The 25,547-nt window shown below is 45.6% G+C and overlaps 1 protein-coding gene across 1 annotated transcript in view; it reads right to left on the reverse strand.

Annotated features, from left to right (window-relative positions):
• Positions 1-25,547, reverse strand: part of LOC126282075 (uncharacterized) — a 112,501-nt gene that overhangs the window by 80,740 nt on the left and 6,214 nt on the right. Inside the window, exon 2 of the mRNA XM_049981530.1 lies at positions 7,466-7,652. Within this exon, the coding sequence (XP_049837487.1) occupies positions 7,466-7,652 (187 nt within the window). The remainder of the gene's footprint in view (positions 1-7,465; positions 7,653-25,547) is intronic.

Raw genomic sequence — 25,547 nt, forward strand, 5'->3', positions numbered from 1 at the left:
CACGTAAAGATACCTAAAACAATAGTGTTTCCCACCAAGTATGTAGGAGCTGCTGAGAGGTTTCTCCTGATTTCATGCAGCTTACAAAACATATGCTGAAGATTAGATGGGTAGATCACGTAACTAATAAGGAGGTTCTGAATAGAATTGGGGAGAGGAGGAATTTGTTCACTAGAAGAAGGGATCGGTTGGTAGGAAACGTCGTGAGGCCTCAGGAGATTACCAATTTAGTGTTGGAGGGAAGCGTGGAGAGTAAAAATCGTAGAGGGAATACACTAAGCAGATTCAGAAGGATGTAGGTTCAGTAGTTATCCGGAGATGGAGTCTTGCACAGGATAGAGTAGCAGAGAGAGAGCTGCAGTCTCTGCACAACAACTCGTAACTGTCTTGCGTTACCTTATTCGTGATTGTCCTCGGCCGCATACTACACTGACAATGAAAACGCTCTTGCAGCGTTTTTAGTGGGAAGGATTTGATGGCTCACCATACAGCCCAGACTTCGAACTCTCTAATTTTAATCTCTTCGCTCACATGATCCACTGCGTACGAGGGCAGCGTATGGCATAGTCGACGAGCTGCAGACCAGTGTAGAGAATTGGCGCAAAGCACAGGTGGCCGCCTTCTGTGAAGAGGCTATTGGAAAGCTCGTACCACAGTAAGAAGATATCTATTTCAGAGACTAAGTAGAGAAGCAGCTGGAAGGTGAGCCGTGGCGCCATACTTCACTTCGCTTGGGTCTTGTGGCGCGTTGAGGTAGCCGCGCGGTCTACGGCGCTTTGCCACGGTTCACGCGGCTCGACCCGTCGGAGATTTGAGTCCCTCGGGAATGAGTGTGTGTGTTATCCTTAATGTAAGTTGGTTTAAGTTAGATTAAGTAGAGCGTAAGGCTAGGGAACCGTTGACCACGGCAATTTGGTCCCATAGGAAATTACCATAAATTTCCAAATATGGGTCTTGTATGGCGCCACTGCCTCGACTTTGCCATCGAGTTTTTATTTGTTCAATAAGCTTCTTTGGTCGAAATCGGCCTAGGAGGAACTGCTGGCTGTGTGGTGTATCTCTGGCTTGGAACAGAGTTGGTTTCAGACAGCAGAGTACCAAGTTAGAAAAAAATGGTTCAAATGGCTCTGAGAACTATGTGACTTAACATCTGAGGTCACCAGTCCCCTAGAACGTAGAACTACTTAAACCTAACTAACCTAAGGATATCACACAATCCATGGCCGAGGCAGGATTCGAACCTGTGAAAGTAGCGGTCGCGCGGTTGCAGACCAAAGCGCTTAGAACCGCCAGGTCACAACGTCCGGCTCCACGATAGAGCTGAGTTGTTTGTGACATCGGGTTCCTATGTGAGGGCTGAGTTGGGCTGTTTGAGCCAAGTTGGTCTACGAAATCCGTATCCGTCCGACATAGGAAATTGGTGTGCCGGTCGGTTGGAGGTGTCTGCCTTCGTCGCGTCCGCCAGCTAGTGCAGGGCTCCGGCTGTGGAAAGGGGCAACTTTGTAGTCGTCCGATCGTTGCTTAGTGACACCGCAATTCCTCGGGTTGTACGGACTGCCGCTTCACGTTGCTCGCAGCCTGGTTCCTCTGCTTCACCCTGGACCGATCTGCCGGATAAGCCACCCGACTGCTTGTTTAAAAATTACCATCTCAAGGCACCTCTTGCATCCATACAGGGCCGACACCTTACACCAGATGAGTATAAAGTGTGCATTCGTTTGACTACAGTAGTCTGGAAAGAGTAACCTTGTTGTCATATTTATCCAAACTGTGGCCTTGCAAATGCAACGCAAAATTTTACGTGACATCTGGTACCAAATACTTCCGGAAATCGAGGACTAGTCGAAGTCATGCTACGCAGAACCGCTGCTATACTGAGACACAGAGATGGTCAACTCGTTATTAATCAATTGGTTATGATCCTTGATGGTTCAAATGGCTCTGAGCACTGGTCATCGGTCCCTAGAACTTAGAACTACTTAAACCTAACTAAGACAGCACACAACACCCAGTCATCACGAGGCAGAGAAAATCCCTGACCCCGCCGGGAATCGAACCCGGAAACCCGGGCGCGGATAGCGAGAACCGCGGTATGGCGCCTCATATCGCGCGGCTCATGAAACTAGGAAATAATACCAAAACAGAAGTGCACAGTCGATCCCTGTACACGATAAAATTGTCCACAGACATTTAAACTACGATGACATATGTACCACGCTGCAGTGACGTCCACCTACAATTACGTTCGCAGCATAGCCTTGACTCTTCCTGCTACTAAGAAAAGCGCTGTTTTCGCGTTATACCCAGGCTGGTAACACGTCAGTGTTGTTGCTGTTACGGCTACATTATACTGTACAGGTCAGAACTTGACATGTGAATTCCACGTTAACGCGAAGAAAGTACTGGAATTTTCGTTTAATGTAGTCCAGACTCACAAATTCGTACATCTGAGCTTAGTCTTCAAAGGAACCATTCTCACAGTGACACAGATAGCCGAATCGTAGGTGAAACCAGAACGGAGATTCACTGAAGTGGTGACCAGCGTACAATCCCCTGACAAAAATAAGTAACAGCTTTGTCAGTAGTTGCAGAGGCAACAGTCTGGATGATTGACTGGCCTGGCCTTTTAAAATTAATCGGTATAGCCTTCCTAAGTCCCAAATGTGAACAGCTGGAGCAAGTGGAGAATGCTGTTATATGCATAAGGGACACTCAATGAAAACTAGGGAGATGGGAAAAAACAAGTAATTAGTTTTTTATTTGACAAGTAATCGCCATAACTGTTAACGTATACTGAAGCGCCAAAGGAACTGGTATAGGTAAGCAGGCACAATTCGACGCTGCCTTCGGCAACGCCTATATAAGACAACAAGTGTCTCTGGCGCCGTTGTCAGATCGGTTACTACTGCTACAATGGCAAGTTATCAGGATTTAAGCAAGTTTGAACTTGGTGTTACAGTCGGCGCACGAGCGATGGGACACAGCATCCCCGAGGTAGCGATGAAGTGGGGATTTTCCAGTATGACCATTTCATGGTTGTGCCCTGAATATCAGGAAACCGGTACGACATCGAATCTCCAACGTCGCTGCGGCCGGAGAAAGATCCTTCAAGAACTGGACCAACGACGACTGAAGAGAATCGTTCAGTGTGACAGAAGTGCAACGCTTCCGCCAATTGCTGCAGATTTCGATAGTGAGAACCATTCAACGAAACATCATCGATATGGAGCCGAAGTTCAACTCGTGTACACTTGTCGACTGCAAGACACGAAAGCTTTACGCCTCGCCTGGGCCCGTCAGGACCGATATTCTGCTGTTGATGACTGGAAACATGTTGCCTGCTTGGACGGGACTAGTTTTAAATTCTATCGAGTGCATGGACGTGTAAAGGTATCGAGGCAACCTCGTGAATCCACGGACACTGCATGTCAGCCGGCCGGTGTAGCCGTGCGGTTGTAGGCGCTCCAATCTGGAACCGCATGACCGCTACGGTCGCAGGTTCGAATCCTGCCTCGGTCATGGATGTGTGTGATGTATTTAGGATAGTTAGGTTTAAGTGGTTCTAAGTTCTAGGGGATTGATGACCTCAGAAGTTAAGTCACATACGGCTCAGAGCCATTTGAACAATTTTGAACTGCATATCAGCAGGAAACTGTTCAAGCTGGTGGAGGCTCTGTAATGGTGTATAGCTGGTTCACTTGGAGTGATATGGGGCCCTGATACGTCAAGATACGATTCAGACTGGTGACATGTACGTAAGCATCCTGTCTGATCCATTCATTTCCATTTTGCTTTCCGACGGACTTCGGCAATTCTAGCAGGACAATGAGAGGCCCCACACGTCCAGAATTACTACATAGTGGCTCCAGAAACACACTCCGGATTTTAAAAACTTCTGGTGGCCAACTAACTCCCTAAACATGAAAATTATTGTGCAGATCTGGGATGCATTGCAACGTGCTGTTCAAAAGAGATTTATGGAGGGGCTTGCAGGATTCATGGTGACAGTTCCCTCCACCACTACTTCAGACACTAGTCGAGTCCAAGTCACGTCGTGTTGCCGCATGTCTGCGCGCTGTTGGGGGCCCTACGCGATGTTAGGCAGGTGTAGCAGTTTCTTGGGCTCTTCAGTGTATTTATACCATTGTGAGGCAAGACGGTCAATGCCCTCATCTTGGTTGCCTACGGGACCGTAATTGTACACAGGCGTAGACCCCTTCATCAGAAAGAAATCAACAACCACGAATGTCTTTCTTCAGGGACCAGCCGGCCGCGGTGGTCTCGCGGTTCTAGGCGCGCAGTCCGGAACCGTGTGACTACTACGGTCGCAGGTTCGAATCCAGCCTCGGGCATGGATGAGTGTGATGTCCTTAGGTTCTTTAGGTTTAAGTAGTTTAAGTCTAGGGGACTGATGACCTCAGATGTTAAGTCCCATAGTGGTCGGAGCCATTTTTTTTGCACCAGTGAAATGTTCTCCCCTACGTCTTTCCTTGTAGCCAGAACGACCCCCAAGCGACGCGACGCGTTGGTTAAGACCTTATTGTGTTGTCCCATCGATAAGGAATGAAATCATCGCGATGCCATTCAGCTTTTGGTCCAACCACACCTCCACGATTAGTCAATGAAATAAACACTGACGCATGCCTATTAGTAGGTTGAAGTAGAACACTTTCTAGTCTACATACAGTAGAATGGAATCTTTGGTTTGGGGTTCCACTTGTAAGAGGGAACAGGTGTACAACCACGATATTTCATACTGTAAGGCTTTTCCTCGATTGCCAGCCAGTGATCTGTTCCACGATTAAAACACTTTGGATGGAGCATTGTCGTTACACTGTTTGCTAGGATACAAGTTGTGGTGTGCGTACTGTAAGACCTTCGGTACACACCCCATCAGATTATTTGACTCGTCGCTCTAACGAAGTAGGCGAGTGTCAGCAATATGTCTCGTAGTCTTATCGTGGCGTGTTCATCATCTGCCGTTAGGTCAGACGATAGAAATGCCAAAAATGGTTCAAATGGCTCTTAGCACTATGTGATTCAACTGCTGTGGTCATCAGTCCCCTAGAACTTAGAACTACTTAAACCTAACTGACCTAAGGACATCACAAACATCCATGCCCGAGGCAGGTTTCGAACCTGCGACCGTAGCAGTCGCACGGTCCCGGACTGCGCGCCTAGAACCGCGAGACCATCGCGGCCGGCACAGAAATGCCACTTGCACGCTTAGCGTAGCAGATTGACAGTGACCAACTTTAAACAGAACTTGATTAACTTTCACACAGATTTATTAAAATAATAATAATCAGAAGCCTTACGTAACTTGATTCTGGAAGCTATTCACAATTGACAATCTAAAGTTCCTTTGGTCTTGGAACGTTAATCTTATTCTTACATAGTTGTGATGTTTGACAAAGTGTCTGTACATTTGTCTTCATGGCTATGTACAGGAATATGATAATCTTATTAGGCGCCGACTGAAACTTGACTATAGACTGGTACAGACAAATGCAGACTAATGCCGACTGACTAATCGGAGGTCTGTAAACTCATTATAATACCTCAGGCGTTAAGGTATCACTGCGCGAGTGTGATCCGCGAGGAGAAAAGGTTCTACGTTAGCAGCAATCTCATTCGCAGCGTTACGTATTAATGCGCGGATCGGCGGAAGCAGAATTTGGTCTGTCTCTAAGACAGCGCCATCTCGTAGTGCGGGGACGGAAGAGCGCTGCGCCTGCGCTGTTGTGCTTAGCGGTGCGCGCTATAATGGGAAAGTTGTGTACACGCAGACTACGCGGAACTACACTCCTGGAAATGGAAAAAAGAACACATTGACACCGGTGTGTCAGACCCACCATACTTGCTCCGGACACTGCGAGAGGGCTGTACAAGCAATGATCACACGCACGGCACAGCGGACACACCAGGAACCGCGGTGTTGGCCGTCGAATGGCGCTAGCTGCGCAGCATTTGTGCACCGCCGCCGTCAGTGTCAGCCAGTTTGTCGTGGCATACGGAGCTCCATCGCAGTCTTTAACACTGGTAGCATGCCGCTACAGCGTGGACGTGAACCGTATGTGCAGTTGACCGACTTTGAGCGAGGGCGTATAGTGGGCATGCGGGAGGCCGGGTGGACGTACCGCCGAATTGCTCAACACGTGGGGCGTGAGGTCTCCACAGTACATCGATGTTGTCGCCAGTGGTCGGCGGAAGGTGCACGCGCCTGTCGACCTGGGACCGGACCGCAGCGACGCACGGATGCACGCCAAGACCGTAGGATCCTACGCAGTGCCGTAGGGGACCGCACCGCCACTTCCCAGCAAATTAGGGACACTGTTGCTCCTGGGGTATCGGCGAGGACCATTCGCAACCGTCTCCATGAAGCTGGGCTACGGTCCCGCACACCGTTAGGCCGTCTTCCGCTCACGCCCCAACATCGTGCAGCCCGCCTCCAGTGGTGTCGCGACAGGCGTGAATGGAGGGACAAATGGAGACGTGTCGTCTTCAGCGATGAGAGTCGCTTCTGCCTTGGTGCCAATGATGGTCGTATGCGTGCAGGTGAGCGCCACAATCAGGACTGCATACGACCGAGGCACACACGGCCAACACCCGGCATCATGGTGTGGGGATCGATCTCCTACACTGGCCGTACACCTCTGGTGATCGTCGAGGGGACACTGAATAGTGCACGGTACATCCGAACCGTCATCGAACCCATCGTTCTACCATTCCTAGACCGGCAAGGGAACTTGCTGTTCCAACAGGACAATGCACGTCCGCATGTATCCTGTGCCACCCAACGTGCTCTAGAAGGTGTAAGTCAACTACCCTGGCCAGCAAGATCTCCGGATCTGTCCCCCATTGAGCATGTTTGGGACTGGATGAAGCGTCGTCTCACGCGGTCTGCACGTTCAGCACGAACGCTGGTCCAACTGAGGCGCCAGGTGGAAATGGCATGGCAAGCCGTTCCACAGGACTACATCCAGCATCTCTACGATCGTCTCCATGGGAGAATAGCAGCCTGCTTTGCTGCGGAAGGTGGATATACACTGTACTAGTGCCGACATTGTGCATGCTCTGTTGCCTGTGTCTATGTGCCTGTGGTTCTGTCAGTGTGATCATGTGATGTATCTGACCCCAGGTGTCAAAGTTTCCCCTTCCTGGGACAATGAATTCACGGTGTTCTTATTTCAGTTTCCAGGAGTGTATGTACGCAACACAAGTACACTAGTCACCATAATCGAAGGACACTGTTACTGCGATTAACCAAATTTACCTGTGGGATTTGAATAGTGTGTTCAATCTTAACCGTGTAAAACTGAACTGATCACTAGTCGCTATTCGAAATTATTGTATCTGCTCAGTTGCCATTAAAAGTCCTAAAATTATGTGATTATAATTTAGAAATAACTGCTGTGTAACTGGTAGTATAAGTGTGTAGGCAGGGACCCGCTGGCAGCCTTACGCAAGGAGTTGGCCTCCAGCTGGAACCAGGAGTCGCTGCTGGACAGGAAGCCGTGCTGCAGCAGCACCGGCTGCCCCCCGGGGCCGTCGCCGCCCTGCCGCATGCGGAACACAACGGTGGAGTAGCCGTCCCTGCTCGTCACCTCGTGCCGCTCGCCTGCGAAGCCGCACTTCTCGATCGCAGCCACCTGGAATGGAGCACCAGTTTCTGCAATAAACATTTTCCTGCAGAATGTCGCACCAGTATGTCTCTGGAATCATATTGTCATCAACTGTCGAAGCGTTTTCCTATATTGCACTACTGGCCATTAAAATTGCTCAACCACGAAGATGACGTGCTACAGACGCGAAATTGAACTGACGGGAAGAAGATGCTGTGATATGCAAATGATTAGCTTTTCAGAGCATTCACACAAGGTTGACGCCCGTGGCGACACCTACAACGTGCTGACATGAGGAATGTTTCCAACCGATTTCTCATACACAAACTGCAGTTGACCGGCGTTGCCTGGTGAAACGTTGTTGTGATGCCTCGTGTAAGGAGGAGAAATGCGTACCATCACGTTTCCGACTTTGATAAAGGTCGGATTGTAGCCTAACGCGATTGCGGTTTATTGTACCGCGACATTGCTGCTCGCGTTGCTTGAGATCCAATGACTGTTAGCAGAATATGGAATCGGTGGGTTTAGGAGGGTAATATGGAACGCCGTGCTGGATCCGAACGGCCTCGTATCACTAGCAGTCTAGATGATAGGCATCTTATCCACACGGCTGTAACGGATCGTGCAGCCACGTCTCGATCCCTGGGTCAACAGATGGCGACGTTTGCAAGACAACAACCATCTGCACGAACAGTTCGACGACGTTTGCAGCAGCATGGACCATCAGCTCGGAGACCACGGCTGCGGTTACCCTTGACGCTGTATCACAGTCAGGAGTGCCTGCGATGGTGTACTCAATGACGAACCTGGGTGCACGAATGGCAAAACGTCATTTTCGGATGAGTCCAGGTTCTGTTTACAGCATCACGATGGTCGCATCCGTGTTTGGCGACATCGCGGTGAGCGCACATTGGTAGCGTGTATTCGTCATCGCCATACTGGCGTATCACCTGGCGTGATGGTATGAGGTGCCATTGGTTACACGTCTCTGTCACCTCTTGTGACGTCCACTGTTCAAAATGCCGTCAATGCGAACATTTCAGATGTGTTACGACCCGTGGCTCTACACTTCATTCGATCCCTGCGATACCCTACATTTCAGCAGGGCAATGCACGAACGCATGTTGCAGGTCCTGTACGGGCCTTTCCGGATACAGAAAATGTTCGACTGCTGCCCTGGCCAGCACATTCTTCAGATCTCTCACCAATTGAAAATGTCTGGTCAGTGGTGACCGAACAACTGGCTCGTCGCAATACTCCAGTCACTACTCTTCATGAACTATGGTGTGTTGAAGCTGCATGGGCAGCTGTACCTGTACACGCCATCCAAGCTCTGTTTGACTCAATGCCCAGGCGTATAAAGGCCGTTATTACGGCCAAAGATGGTTGTTCTGGGTACTGATTTATCAGGATGTTTGCACCCAAATTTCGTGAAAATGTAATCACATGTCAGTTCTAGTATAATATATTTGTCCAATAAATAGCCGTTTATCATCTTCATGGCTTCTTCGTGTAGCAATTTTAATGGCCAGTAGTGTAGTTACGTGCGACTATCCACGAGCCGAAGGTACAACTTGGGCAGCAATCGCTGACTCCATACTTTACGGCGTTCAGCGTCACACTGCCCCCTACTCAAATGGTGGGTCGTTTGAAGCATCAAACTACTTCCATGACTAGGCGTCCCACAAGAGAACAGTACAGAAAAATTAGCATAAATGATAGGAATCTACAAAAGTTTATACTAGATGGCGTTGTGGTCGCCGCAACGGAGCACAGGATGATTAAGGTATGAGATCTTCTATTTGAATTCGTTTTCGGACAATTATTCCAAAATTTGTAAAAATTAGTTTCTATAAAGTAACTGAAAGTGTAAAGAAACTGATACGAAAACTTAAAATAACACACGTGTCATAGCGAAGCTGCAAACAAGAAAATAATGTTCTGAAGTAAATTGGTTGTTACTTTCAAACGGCTTTGCTGCAGTATCTGAAAAAATCTAGCCGCGAACAGATAACCAATAAAACAAGTGTAACGATCTCCACAGAGAAAAACAAATTTTTCAGTGACCGACAAAATGCAGAAACATTATAGGGTCATACACTTGTCAGTGATGGGTATTAGTGTGAAAGGGATGTACATTTGGACTAAGGTTATGATGTGCATCAGTAAGAACATATACAGCGTAGGCATGCCATTGTTTTTGGTGCGGTTCGCACATATGTCTAAGAAGGCAACATAAAGGACAGAGTTAGTGCGTCCGGGACCTGTGAAATACGCTCCTGTTAACGATCCTTTACTTGAAGCGAACGAGCTACCTCTGTACCTTCGTAGCATATACTAAAGTGCTAAATGTTTACTAAAACGATCACGGCTTTACAATATTGAGTATTTGAAATAATTCGTGTCGTGAGGGACTTCTACATGTGCAGATGCTGAATCAACAAAAACCTTCCTGCTCATGTTGTAGAACATATGAAAACTGTTCTTTTGTACAAAGGAATTTTTCTGTAGAAGGATATGACAATTACTAATTGTGCTAGACCTAGGCTTCGCCAACCAAGAACCAAACGATTACCTTTGCGAAGACTCTCTTTACAAACACAGAAATGTAAGGTTCGTCTACACAGATGCTTCAAAAAACAAAGATGGATTTAGCTGCTCTTACTGTGATAACAGCTACCACAGGTAAAAGAAATTAATGCCTCCTAAGGGCCTAAGATTATGATAGTTTAGCGCGTCTATACGCCGAGAATAAGCTAGATCACCAGACTGTTATCCTCTATGACTCTAGATAACGCGCTTGAAGTACTGAAGTACCCCTACAGTGGATGAAATAACCATACTGTGGTATATGACATCACATCACAACTAGGATTCAGGATCTTACATATAACGCTTTGGCTGTAAGGTTACTGCAGCGTTGCTGCAAACGGAGCAGCAGACATGATAGGCAAAGCAGCACCTAACGACTGAGAGACGCAGGGTTTTGGAGTACGAACTGCAGGTACAGTAGAGTCTCGATTATCCGACCTAAACCGGCCGCGGCAAGGTCGGATAAGCGGGAAGGTCGGATAACACTGAAAATAATACAAAAATCCCACAAAAATCACACTAAAATAGGCCAAATGTGTTAATTATTTAATACAATACAAATCAAATTAGACTAAATAGATATTTATTGTGTGAAGAAGTTGTAATTGTCTTTTTTTGCCTGCTGATGCCGTATTTTTTCGCTAAATCACGTAGTCTCTTAAGAACTAAAACTTAGGTAGATGATGTTTCCTCCAGTAGATCTACATATTTTAAAGCAGTTTCTGAGGCCTTGTGTCCTTCGTTGTGAGAAATCTTGGGCGCACTTTCCTCCACTACATCCGCTTCTTCGTCTTCTTCTTTTTAGTTTACCATGTTGACTGTTTCTTCATCTGTCTTTTCAAATTCTTCATCTTGGACAATTCATTCATTTATGTCATCTTCTATGGCGTCAGCACATCTCGGAACTTTTCGTAACAATGAAAGCAGTTTAGTATTTTCTGGTTCGGTCTGCTGCTGTCGATTTTCATTATCTGGAGAAAATTCTTGATTTTCCTGTAGCAAAATTTTCCAGGATTTTGCAATTGTATTTGCTCCAACACTTGCCCAAGATTGGGCCACGTCATATGCTACGTCTTTCAAATTTGGACAATTCATTCATTTATGTCATCTTCTATGGCGTCAGCACATCTCGGAACTTTTCGTAACAATGAAAGCAGTTTAGTATTTTCTGGTTCGGTCTGCTGCTGTCGATTTTCATTATCTGGAGAAAATTCTTGATTTTCCTGTAGCAAAATTTTCCAGGATTTTGCAATTGTATTTGCTCCAACACTTGCCCAAGATTGGGCCACGTCATATGCTACGTCTTTCAAATTAATATGGCGCAACTGCTTTAGCTTGTCTTCTCCATTGACCATAGCATTAATTAAAGAGGAAAGCACGTTTCTGCCGTAGTTTCTCTTCAGTGTCTTTAAGGTCCCTTGGTCCAAAGGCTGACATAAGGATGTGACATTTGGAGGCAAAAACATGGCCTTTATATCTTGATCTTCAAGTTCATCTTCATTAGGATGACAAGTGGTATTGTCTAGAAGCAACAGTGCTTTGCGAGGCAAGTTGTTGGCTTTCAAAAACTTTTTAGTTTGTGGCACGAACTCGTTAAAAAAACATTCTTTAAAAATGTCTGAGCTCATCCAAGCATTTTTTTGGTTGTAATATTTCACCGGTAAAGCATTTTAGACACTTTTTAAATGCTCTCGGTTTGTTTGACTCATTTATCATAGACAGTTTCATTTTCAAATTTGCTGTGGCGTTATTGCATGCAAGAATTGTCTCTCTTTCTTTGCTACGTTTGTAGCCTGGCGCTGCGTTTTCGGCCTTTGAGGATAAAGTTTTTTCCGGTAACATATTGTAATTGCGTCACAGTTAAAAATTTGATTGCCTGTTTTCCTTGTCCAATACCTTGTCAAGTTTATTCCTAAACAATTGAACAGCTTCAAAATTTGCTGAAAGCTTTTCGCCACAGACATTAAGTTGCCGAATTCCGTATCTTTTCATCCATCTATCGAGCCAGTCTACACTAGATGTGAAATCAGGTTCACCTTCGTTTAGTTCGCTACGAAACTTTAAGGCTATTGTCCTGCAAAATAGGTCCCGACATGGGTACACCTTTATCTCTATGTTGAGTAAACCATAGGAACAAAGCTTCACTTACTTTTTCGTAATCACATTTTTTCATGGTTTTCCGATCTTCCAAAACACCCGAGGCTGCTCGCTGAGAACACCACTCCTCAATTTCATTGCGGTTCCTTTTCCAGTCTTCAACTGTTGTTTTACCAACGTTATAATCTTGCTCCACTTTTAATAGAGTTTCACCATTGTCTATTCCTTTTCAAGCTTTAAGTTTTCCTTCCATTGAAACGATCACCTTTTTTCCGTTTTGAAGCCACCACCACCAATATTTAGAATAAACAAAGTGCCGCACATCCACTCCACTACAGATCTAAGTTGTCACTGAGGATTGAGGAGTAGCAGACGGCGACAGTGAACCGAGTATCAACAAACAACACGTCAGTCACTCACCTGCCGTCGGTTGGCGCACGGCCAGCGCGGTGAAAGGGTCGGATAACACAGGAGGTCGGATAATCAAGACTCTACTGTATTTTAAACGTCAAACTACTAAGCAGTGAGAATTGGAGCACAGAATAACAAGCATCTTTGGATTATATGGATAGAGATAATGCCGCAGTTAGTCCAATACTCGAGACTAAGCTGCGGCACAAGAAGCATAAATGCTCTTAAACTTCTTCGCAGATTAAAATTGTACCCGAGAGCGGAAGTCGAACGTGGGACCTTTGCCTCTGCGGGCAAGCATTTGTTTGCAAGAGGTAAAGGTCCCACGTTCGACTGCCGATCTCACGCACAGTTTTTATCTACGAAGAAGTCTGAAATTGACCCACACTCCGCTGCAGAGCGAAAATTCATTCTGGAAAGAATCCTAAACCTCCTTTTTTCCAAGAGTGATATAGTGCGATGCATGAACTATGGCGGTTCGCGCAGTTCGTTGCACGGATAGGAACTACACTGCTGCCAGTTCCAAGAGATAGCCGCAGAGTGGAAATTTATTCTTGATTAAATACTGTAGAATAGCGGTCCGCAACCTGCTTTGGCTACGGAATTCTTTTGACATACTAAATATTTTACGGAGTCCTAAAATGAACAAAACCTGGTATTACGTTCTTTGTTTAACAATAATAATTTAATGAGCATCGTACAAAAATAGGTGTTATATACACTGTTGTCTTCTACAACAATATAAAAAGCAACACACAGTAATACAGTACACAAAATGTCACTGTATTGATTCCTCCATTAACTGAAGTAATTGTTTCCATTTGATGCCAGGTATGAAGTTTCCTTAAAATTATGTTTTATTTTTCAGCAACTGTGTAACGCCAGGCATGAGAGAAGTCACTTAAAGACGCATGCCAGGTTCACCAACCAGTCGACTGCGGTATTTTGTCTGCGTAGTTGCATATGCTGAGAATCCCGTTTCACTCAAATACGTTGTTGGTAAGGGGAGAATCGTCAGCCTGTGTGAAAAGTTGTGGATGTTCATCACGAGCCCTCGCCATAAAACCATAAAGTGGCATAGTTTTTATCAATAATCCCATACTTGAACGTGATCTCATTCCTAAAAAGGATTCATATTTTCGTTTCGCATGTTTTCTGATTTCTCAGATTCCTTACAAAAGGATTTTGAACCCATGAATTCATTTTCAGTTTCGTGCTCTGATCTTCAGGAAAATGCGTCTCAAAAGATGTTCTGATTTATCGTTTTAACGCAACTGGTTATTTTGATTCCTTCATGAACTACCAGTTTCAGATTTGGCGGTATGATCTTCGTTGTCTGCTTGTCTGTACAGAATACCGTGGCTGGAACTACAGTCTGGCGCTTTACTTTTTATAAATGATGCACTTTTACCAGTCATTGCTTTGGTCCCATCTGTACAAATACCGATACAAACGTTCCAATTGAGATGGTTTATTGAAGAAGATTGTTAATCGTGTTAAAATTTATTTTCCGGTAACGTTACACTGAGGTGACATGGGATTGCGGTTCACACATGTACTCCTGGCGATAGTACCACGTACAAAAGAAATAAAAGGGCAGTGCAGTGGTGGAGCTTCATTTGTACTCAGGTGATTCATGTGAAAAGGTTTCCGACGTGATTACGACTTTGAACGCTGGATGGTAGTTGGAGCTAGACGCGTGGGCCGTTCCATTTCGGAAATCGTTACAGAAGTCAGTATTCGGAGACACACAGTGTCAAGGGTTTGCCACGAATACCAAATTTCAGGCATTGCCTCTCACCACGGACAACGCAGTAGCCAAAGATCTTGACTTATCGACCGAGAGCAGCAGCGTTTGTGCAGTGTTGTCATCGTTAACAGACACGCAAACAAAGCGTGAAATAACCGCAGAAATCCACATGGGGTGTACAACGAACGTATCCGTTAGAACAGTCCGGCGAAATTTGGCGTTAAAGGATTATGGCAGCAGATGAGCGGCACGAGCGCCTTTGCTAACTGCACCACATCGCCTGTAGCACCTCACCTTGTCTCGTGACCAAATCGGTTTGACTCTAGATACCCGACAACTGTGGACTGGTCATATGAGTCCCGATTTTAGTTCGTAAGAACAGATGGTGGGGGTCGAGTGTGTCGCAGACCCTACGCGACCATCGACCCCAACACTGCACTGTGCAAACTGGTGGTGGCTCCATAATGGTGTGAGTTATCGTTACGTGCAATAGACTCGGTCCTCGGTTATGTTCGGCCGATTGGAGACCATCTGCAGCCATTCATGAACTTCATAAAGAACGATGGAATTTTTATGGATAACAATATGCCAAGTGAACTGGCCACAGTTGTTTGCGATTGGCTTCAATAACTTTCTAGATAGTTTAAGCGAAGGACTTGGCCACGCCGATCGCCGAAATGAATCTTATCAAGTGTTTGTGGGATATAATCGAGAGGTCAGTTCGTGCCCAATATCCTATACCGGAAACACTTTCGCAATTGTTGACGCCTACAGAGGATGCATGGCTCCGAATTTTTGCATGGGACGTTCAACGACTTTGTTGAGTCCATGCCACGTTGAGCAGCTGCACTGTCCGGGCGTAAGTATATCCGACACGATTGTAGGAAGTATTGCATGACTTTTGTCACGTCGGTGAAGTTGGCAGCGATGCACCCATAAACAAGTCTTCTTCTAGTGAATGTCTGTATGGATATTGTACAACTATCAGCCAGGTACTCAGCCCAGCAGCATCAGTCGATTGATCGATTTGAAAGACGAAATTGTTGTCTTGAAGGCGATCAAACAGTTCTTGTTTCATACATCCTGTGAGATGGCTAATTCGACGCTTGACAGCGTCGTTCGAAAGTGGCAGTGTAGAAAACTGGTTTGCAGATATAAAGTCGAGCGTACATTGTATGTCTGCGACAAATGGTTTTATTAAATTCTAGCGACAGTCGGCGCTTCGCCTGCTTGTGCAATGGCGATAGCTGGTCAAATGGTTCAAATGGCTCTGAGCACTATGGGACTTAACATCTGAGGTCATCAGTCCCCCGGAACTTAGAACTACTCAAACTTAACTAACCTAAGGACATCACACACATCAATGCCCGAGGCAGGATTCGGCCCTGCGACCGTAGCAGCGGCGCGGTTTCGGACTGAAGCGCCTAGAACCGCACGGCCACACCGGCCGGCGATAGCTGGTCAAATACGAAGCCTCCACGGCTCTTTCATTCGCAGTTTGAATCGCATACTTTATGGTTTATCTCATTCTACATCTACATCTACATGGTTACTCTGCAATTCACACTTAAGTGCCTGGCAGAGGGTTCATTTTTATACAACTTCTCTACCATTCCACTCTCGAATGGCGCGTGGGAAAAAGGATCACCTAAATCTTTCCGTTCTAGCTCTGATTTCTCTTATTTTACTATGATGATCATTTCTCCCTACGTAGGTGGATGTCAACAAAATATTGTCTCATTCGGAAGAGAAAGTTTGTGATAGAAAAAAAATGGTTCAAATGGCTCTGAGCACTATGGGACTTAATATCTATGGGCATCAGTCCCCTAGAACTTAGAACTACTTAAACCTAAATAACCTAAGGACAGCACACAACACCCAGCCATCACGAGGCAGAGAAAATCCCTGACCCCGCCGGGAATCGAACCCGGGAACCCGGGCGTGGGAAGCGAGAACGCTACCGCACGACCACGAAATGCGGTGATAGAAATTTCGTAAATAGATCTCTCCGCAAAGAAAACCGCCTTTGTTTCAGTGACTGCCACCCCAACACGCGTATCATATCAGTGACACTCTCACCCCTACTGCGCGATAACACGAAACGGGCTGCCCTTCTTTCCACTTTCTCGATGTCCTCCGTCAATCCTACCTGGTAAGGATCTAACACCGAGCAGCAATATTTCAGCAGATGACGGACAAGTGTAATGTAGGCTGTCTCTTTAGTGGGTTTGTCGCATCTTCTAAGTGTTCTGCCAACAAAGCGGAGTCTTTGTTTTAGTCTTCCCCACAATATTATCTATGTGGTCTTGCTAGTTTAAGTTGCTCGTAATTGTAATTCCTAGATATTTAGTCGAACTGACTGATTTGTGCGACTTATCGTATACCCAAAATTTATCAGATTTGTTTTAGTACCCATGTGGATGACCTCGCACTTTTCTTTGTTTAGTGCCAATTGTCACTTTTCGCACCATACAGAAATTCTCTGTAGATCATTTTGTAATTGGAATTGATCGTCTGATGATTTTACTAGACGGTAAATTTCAGAATCATCAGCAAACTATCTAAGGGGGCTGCTCAAATTATCACCTAGATCATTTATGTAAATCAGGAACGGCAGAGGGCCTATGACACTACCTTCCGGAACGCCAGATATCACTTCTGTTTTACCGTCTATCTTAGTAACTGTTCTTTCTTGCATATAAAAAAACTTGTGCGTTCTGGATGTAAGGTTTCAAAGTGTCGGCGCATCTCAGCGAGTTCCATTGCAGCTACGTCACTGGTTTCCATCACGGCAAGTGACAAAACTGCGAGTTGGGTTTCATATGAGCTGTATGCCAATTCATGCTAATCGACATAGAGAAGGTCATTGTGTTCGACAACCCTCATTACGTGTAAATTCATATTATGTTCTAAGATTTTGCAACGAATGGCTGTCCAGGATATGTACTGTATAGTTTTATGGATCACTGTTGCTACCTTCGTTGTAAATGGGTATTCCTGTGCTTTCTTCTAACTGCTGGACACTGTGTCTTTTGTTCGAAGATTCCACAGTAGCTCACAGTTAAAAGCGGGACTAACTATTACGGAGGGTCCGTTGCAGGTAGGAGTAGTAAAACGCTGTGTGTAGCGTCAGTAAAAGTGAGCGGCGGCTAGAAACTCGCATTTTATAATCCGCGGTTCGGATGAGTAACGATAAACCTCTGTGTCCCAAGCCAAGCGTCACGTGCTCCTCGACCTCAGAGGTGACCCGTCCCCTCCACCGACACAAATGCGACTCGTATTTAGTGTCACTAAAAGTAAACGGCGACTCACAGAAGTGGGATGTGAGTCACAGTGTCTTAAATCTCCTCAACTGGGGTTTCGCCACAGATATTACTTATGGGAGACATGGTGATGCTGTGTCCTTCGCAAAGGACAAATTGACGAAAGCTGCACAGATTTACGAAAGAACATGTACAATGGTTTATCGATTATTTCCTGGGAGGAACGACAGAAACTACAAATACTGAACAAAATATTGGACATTTTTATGACAAGTAGGAGACTGTGGCTAAAAAGGTCGATGTTTCTCAGGGCACGGTATCAAATGCTTCTTGGGACGTAGCGACAGCAGTACAAAGAAGCCATCGGATTTGATCAAATTTCCGACGACTACGATTGATCAACCAACGTCTCATGGCAAGAACCTTATGTATTCGCCGATGATTTCGGGGCAACTAACTGCACACATGTGTTAATATATGAAAACTGTACGAACATGGCACCGAATACATGAACTGCAAAGAAGTTAAGCCTTAACGCTGAAGATACTTGCGCTATTGCAGTATCTCTATATACCGTATACAAGGAAATTTCCTGACTAATTCACTAACTCGTTATTGATCGGTCCAAACTGCTAAGGACAGGAACTCGTAATTTTGGTAAGATGTTTATTTTATACTGGGGGCATCATTTAAGAAGGGATTTTTCGAAATTCCACACTTTAGTACGTGAAATATAGATGAAAAGTTTTTTGGAAGATATATTGCTATTAAGGAAATTTTGAAGGTACAACAACGAAATCTGGTGTTAGGCTTTTCGGTCAGCAGTGAAAAAATACGTGTTTCGCATTTCTGGAATTCCATTGCCTGAGGGAGTAAGGTAGTGGGTGAATTCGTTTTTAATAAATCATTGCTAAAGAAAGAACTAAGGCATTTTAAGCTAATAGAGAAATTTGTGTTATGCGATGAAAGATTCTATGGAAATATGAAATATATATGGAAAGAACGCAAAAGGAAGGATTAACAAAAACGATGGACTGCAACTACCAGAGTCGCTCTTTGCTCAGAAGCACATTTGGAAAAGACCCTGCTTCTGTGGGCTTAATGAGCGTGAAAATTTAGAAAGAGTCGCAATTTGTAAACTAAATGAAAGTCACCATGACAAATTGGCTTTTTCAGGACTACGTAGAAAAAGAAACGGATCTTTCATACGTTGATTTTTCAGTAGACTTGCCGGCCCCGGGTGGCCGAGCGGTTCTAGGCGCTGCAGTCCGGAACCGTGCGACTGCTACGGTCGCAGGTTCGAATCCTGCCTCGGGCATGGATGTGTGTGATGTCCTTAGGTTAGTTAGGTCTAAGTAGTTCTAAGTTCTAAGGGATTGATGACCTCAGATGTTAAGGCCCTTAGTGCTCAGAGCCATTTTAACAATTTTTCAGTAGACCTAACATATGTTTACAAAATTGTTTTTGTTGTAAACACTAAGCGAGCTAGTCATTAATGGTGGCGAAATAGATACCACGTTCAAAGGCGATTTCACGTACAGGAGTATACGTTTGAGATGACCAAGTAGACTGTTTCTGTATGTTGATTTGTACATCAACAATGGGCGTAAGAATACATAACTTCAAATAAGCTTCTAAAAAAAATGTGAAAATGTAATACGAAGAATTGCTTTATTAAATTTTAATGCGCTGTCTGAAGCTTAGTTTTCGTATACTGTGTACACTATTTGCACATTTCGTAGATGTACTACACACGAGAAACAGGCGTAACAAAATATAAATTCGATTAAAGAAAAACGAACAAAATCTGTCCTCACCACATAGCCTAGCGAGCGAAGCCGCGAGCAGTAAGCTATGTAGTGTACTACACTGACGGGGAAAAAATCGCAACACCGGGAAGGATTCGTGCGACATAAATGAATTTGGTAGGCGCCTTTATACGTCTGAAAGATGGAGTCTGTTCAAATTTCGAGCGAGTCACATGAAAGTGGCGCTAGTAGAATGACTAAGGCAACGAAGACACCATTATCAACACCCCACTGAATATGAATGGCGTCGTGTACCAGATCTATGAGAAGTTGAACGTTCCTTCTGCGATGTTGCAGGAGGACTCGGCAGGAATGTAGCGACTGCACATGATTTCTGGCAGAGGTGGTCAGGAGGATGTAGGGACGCACGAAGAACGGGCTCTTGGCAGCCACACAGCACTACCGAGAGGGAAGGCCATCGTGTTCGGCGTGCTGCTCTGGTGCAGCGTACGGCCGGTGCAGCAGCGATTGGACAAGCAGTTGACACCACAGTGACACATCCATCTGTTACTTCAAGGACAGCTCCTAGGCAGACACGCTCTAGTATGAATTCCACTGAGCCCAAATTGCCACCATCTGCGAATTCAGCGGTGTCAAGCGAGTGCTTACTGGGGGTAGAGTCGATGTCTGTTGTGTTTTCTGCCTCCATGCCAGTGGTGAGTGTATGTTGATTAGCAGGAAGCCGGTTGAGAGCCTGCAACCAGCCTCTCTGCGTGCTAAATACACTACTGACCATTAAAATTACTACACCAATAACAAACGCAGATGATAAACGGGTATTCATTGGACTAATATATTATGCTAGAACTGACATGTGATTACATTTTCACGCAATTTGGGTGCATAGATCCTCAGAAATCAGTAACCAGAACAACCATTTCTGGCCACAATAACGGCCTTGAAACGCCTGGGCACTGAGTCAAACAGAGCTTGGATGGCGTGTACAGGTACAGCTGCCTATGCAGCGTCAACACGATACCGCAGTTCATCAAGAGTAGTGACTGGCCTATTGTGACGAGCCAGTTGCTCGGCCACCATTGACCAGGCATTTTCAATTGGTAAGAGATCTGGAGAGTGTGCTGGCCAGGGCAGCAGTCGAACATTTTCTGTATCCAGAAAGGACCGTACAGGACCTGCAATATGCGGCCGTGCATTATCCTGCTGAAATGTAGGGTTTCGCACGGACCGAACGATGAGTAGAGCCACGGGTCGTAACACATCTGAAATGTAACTTCCACTGTTCAAAGTGCCGTGAATGCGAACAAGAGGTGGCCGAGAGGTGTAACCAATGGAACACCATACCATCACGCCTGGTGATACGCCAGTATGATACGCTAGTATGATGACGACGAACACTCGCTTCCAATGTGCGCCCACCGCGATGTCGCCAAACACGGATGCGACCATCATGATGATGTAAACTGAACCTGGATTCATCCCCAAATAAGACATTTTCCCATTCGTGCACCCAGGTACGTCTTGAGCTCCTGTCTGTGATGCAGCGTCAAGGGTAACCGAAGCCATGGTCTTCGAGCTGATAGTCAATGCTGCTACAAACGTCGTCCAACTGTTCGTGCATATGGTTGTTGTCTTGCAAACGTCCCCATCTGTTGACTCAGGGATCGAGACGCGGCTGCACGATCCGTTACAGCCATGCGTATAAGATGCCCGTCATCTCGACTGCTAATGATACGAGGCCGTTGGGATCCAGCACGGTGTTTCGTATTAGCCTCCTGAGCCCACTGATTCCATATTCTGCTAACAGTCATTGTATCTAGACCAACGCGAGCAGCAATGTCGCGATACGATAAACCGCAATCGCGATTGGCTACAATCCGACCTTTTTCAAAGTCGGAAACGTGATGGTACGCATTTCTCCTCCTTACGCGAGGCATCACAACAACGTTTCACCAGGCAACGCCGGTCAACTGCTGTTTCTGTATGAGAAGTCGGTTGGAAACTTTCCTCATGTCAGCATGTGAATGTTCTGAAAAGCTAATCATTTGGATGTCACACCATCTCCTTCCTGTAGGTTAAATTTCGCGTCTGTAGCACGTCATCTTCGTGGTGTAGCAGTTTTAATGGCCAGTGGTTTATTTCTCCGTTGCCGACACGCACGGAGAAATATGCTGAAAAGTGTCTCCGTTTTCATCAGAAGGGTTCTGGAATCTCCATGTTGTAGTACTGAAGCAGACGCAAAATTTTGGAGAACGTAAAATCCGGTATCAGGTGTAAAATTAGTTTTGCTCTTTTTTCAATTTCACATAAGTTAACTATTAATATTTTACTGCCTTATAATGTTCTTTTCGTATGGGTGATTTGCTGTGCTGTGTCAGGGAAAATATGTCATTTAGCGGAAAAATGCTCTTAGCGGAGCACAAAAAAGTCGAATGTGCTTTTGTTTGAAAGACTGACTAGAAAGTGTGCTCCAGTGGCCGATCTTCAAAATGTTTCTACAAAATTTGACATGCGAACATATTCACACTTTTTAATGCTGCACGAGAAGGAGATGGTGGCAGTGGAAAAGACACGGAAAAGTAATAAATACTGGAAGATAGTATGTAATGGTTTTTGGTATACAAAGAGCCAGTGCTAGGAAAAGAGTGGAGAAGACGGTGTCAGTGGGACAGGAATAAAGAGAAGGTGAAAGTGGAAGTAGGTGACAGCCAGTGATAATGAGAGACTGTGAGACTGTGTGTATGACAATGACAACGAAGAAGAGAGAGATACTGACAGTGATAAGAAACAACAATAACGGGAAGGAAGAAATGAGATAGTAGTAGTAAGGGAGAGAGCAAGAGGGAAACAGTGACACGAAGAGAAGATAGTATTACTAGGACCGAAAGAAGAAGACTATGACTGTGAGACAGGAGACAGGGACAGAGATACAAAGAGATAAAGACAATGGATTTGGGTGGATGAGCGAGCGAGAGAATGGCAAGTGGGAGAGGACAGGTAAGAGTGAGTTACAGTGGGATGGTAGGTGTGAGCGACTTACAGTTGGGTGAGTTTGTGGCAGTGAGAGGTGAGTTGCATGCTAGAATCTTTGGGAACCACAGTTCTTGCACAGCCTTCGGACGCAGTACTGTACTATGGGGCGACATTCGCTGGGCTCCCATGGCATCTGTGGTAGTAACCAAAGGCGTGAGGGATGTGGACTACACGAACATTATTGCGGACCACCTAAATCCTTCATGATTGATGCCTTCTGGGATGTCGATGCCATCTTCCAGCAAGATACATAAGTATTGGAACAAGGGTGATTCTACCCCAAAGTACCGTTATCCAAGATGGCAGCGATGACGTCATCCAAGATGGCGCCGATGATGTCGTCCAATATGCCGGATTTTGGCGGGAAGTTTGAATATTGGCGGGAAAGTGCCACACTCCCCTCCCCTAGAAAAATGGCGGGAACTTCAAATTCCAAAATGATAATGCGTCACACCTAGGAAAATGGCAGGAAAAATGGACTTGTCTTTATTATGTAACCAATTTCAAGCATATGTGTTCGCCACCGGGTCTGGACTCCATCTGATTTAGTTCATATCGTCGCCACCAGAGAGCACCACCATGACGTCATCCAAGATGATGGACTTTGGCGGGAAGATATGACACTTTGACTACCTCCACTAACCTAACCCCCACCCCCAGAAAATGGTGGGAAGTTCAAATTCCAACATGATAATGCGTCACACCTAGGAAAATGGCAGGAAAAATGGACTTGTCTTTATTATGTAACCAATTTCAAGCATATGTGTTCGCCACCGGGTCTGGACTCCATCTGATTTAGTTCATATCGTCGCCACCAGAGAGCACCACCATGACGTCATCCAAGATGATGGACTTTGGCGGGAAGATATGACACTTTGACTACCTCCACTAACCTAACCCCCACCCCCAGAAAATGGTGGGAAGTTCAAATTCCAACATGATAATGCGTCACACCTAGGAAAATGGCAGGAAAAATGTCTTCATTATTTAAACAGTTTCGAGCATGTGTGTTCACCACTGTCCTAGTTCATATCGGTGCCACCAGAGGCCGCTCTCCTGATGCCAGCTGATGATGCAAGTACCATCATTCAAGATGGCTGCAACCAATGTGTTCACCGCGAGCTCCAGAGCTCAACTGGCTTAGCGTGCCCACCAGAGGGCGCTACTGTGAAGTCGCTTGATTACACAAGATCGTCTGCTCTCTCTCGCGCGCGAGCACTATAACCGCCGTGCCTGTGGTGTCACCGCCAGACACCACACTTGCTAGGTGGTAGCCTTTAAATCGGCCGCGGTCCGTTAGTATACGTCGGACCCGCGTGTCGCCATTATCAGTGATTGCAGACCGAGCGCCGCCATACGGCAGGTCTAGAGAGACTTCCTAGCACTCGCCCCAGTTGTACAGCCGACTTTGCTAGCGATGGTTCACTCACTAAATACGCTCTCATTTGCCGAGACGATAGTTAGCCTAGCCTTCAGCTACGTTATTTGCTACGACCTAGCATGGCGCCATTATTAGTTACTATTGATATTGAGAATCATGTACCGTCCAGACCGACGTTCGTCATTAATGGATTAAAGTTAAGTATTCCACCAGCTACATCCGTTGATTCTAAATTCTAATTTCCTTGTCCTGTTCCAGATCTCACGCCAGCCTGCGTGAGCTAAATCCCGTGCCTTTCGGCCTCCTCTAGTGACACGGTGTTGGCTCTGCTGCCAACCACAACAGTGCCACCGGCCCGCGGGTGTCCGACCGCTTACGTCACACACCCTCGGCCATTACTTCCATACACGCGCCGGACAGTCTTCTGTCAATATGCTAACTAAAGTAACATCCACATCGCACATCTAACCTATCAATTACCTAAGTACTTAATTCCATTTCAATTTTAATCATATTCAATAATTCAATTTACAATTTCAATATTCAATGATCAAATGAGAAGTTCCACATTTTCCCACTATCAGCGCGGTGTTCATTCATGACCTAGAAACCCCCCACCCGTAGAATGCTACGCTCCTATTGGCTACTGCATTAGTCACGTGATTCGGCTTCATATAGGTAAGAAAAGGGGTTCGTTATGCTTTCAACTACCTAGGTTCAACTACTTTTCATATAGATAAGAAAAGGGGTTCACTGTACTTTCAAGTACCTAGTTTTAACTACTTTTCAAGGACCAGACCGCCATCTCTTCCTAGGAACCGCCGCTGAGTTTGAATTCTGGCAGTAAAGAGAGGTCACTTGGGCTTTCCTTACCAACCGAAGAAAATTGTTGCAAACGAAGCTCACCACCACTAACCTAAGCCTCCATGGCGCAACCTCTTCCTAGTGGTTGCTGGTAAAAGGACTCAGCCCGCACTAGGCTGACGGAGAGCGGAAGGAATGTACTATATTTATTTGGGGGCAATTTATTTAGGGATGGAGTATATGTACCACAGAACATACGCTCTGACATGCTCCACAGCATACAGACCTGCAAACTACTCCTACACAACTAATCTATAAGTCTCTAGACACACACTAGTTAATTGTAAACCGTCAAAAACAACGCATTGCACAGCCTACAGACATGCGAACCACTCGTAAATAATGCCCCATTTTTGTACAGACGGTATGAACCAGATAACCACAGCAATATGACGCATGCATCTTATTATTGACACTCACAAATAGTTCGATAGTTATAAGCTTGTGAAAGAGGGCAGTAAGTGCCTGAAAACGTTTAAGTAAGTTAATTTCTTTTATACAACTTGTTGCTTGTTGTTTCGACATGTAATCTGCTGTGTTCAATCACTGCGGCCTACGAACTAGCAGCATATTTCAGGTATCTGTTGGAGTGCTCAGTTTGCTGCCCGAACAGGCAGGTGAGAACAGCCAGTTCGGCAACATCCTTGATTTCCAAATGAACGGCTCAATCAGGAGGGGAAATTCCTCATCGTACCAAACAGAGGAGAGGCGTCTGGCCGAACAGAACGTGTCTCTGTTCCGGTGAGCCATTATTCGTGGGATGTG

This window comes from Schistocerca gregaria, chromosome 7 (assembly GCF_023897955.1).
Source record: "Schistocerca gregaria isolate iqSchGreg1 chromosome 7, iqSchGreg1.2, whole genome shotgun sequence".
Classification (NCBI taxonomy): domain Eukaryota; kingdom Metazoa; phylum Arthropoda; class Insecta; order Orthoptera; family Acrididae; genus Schistocerca; species Schistocerca gregaria.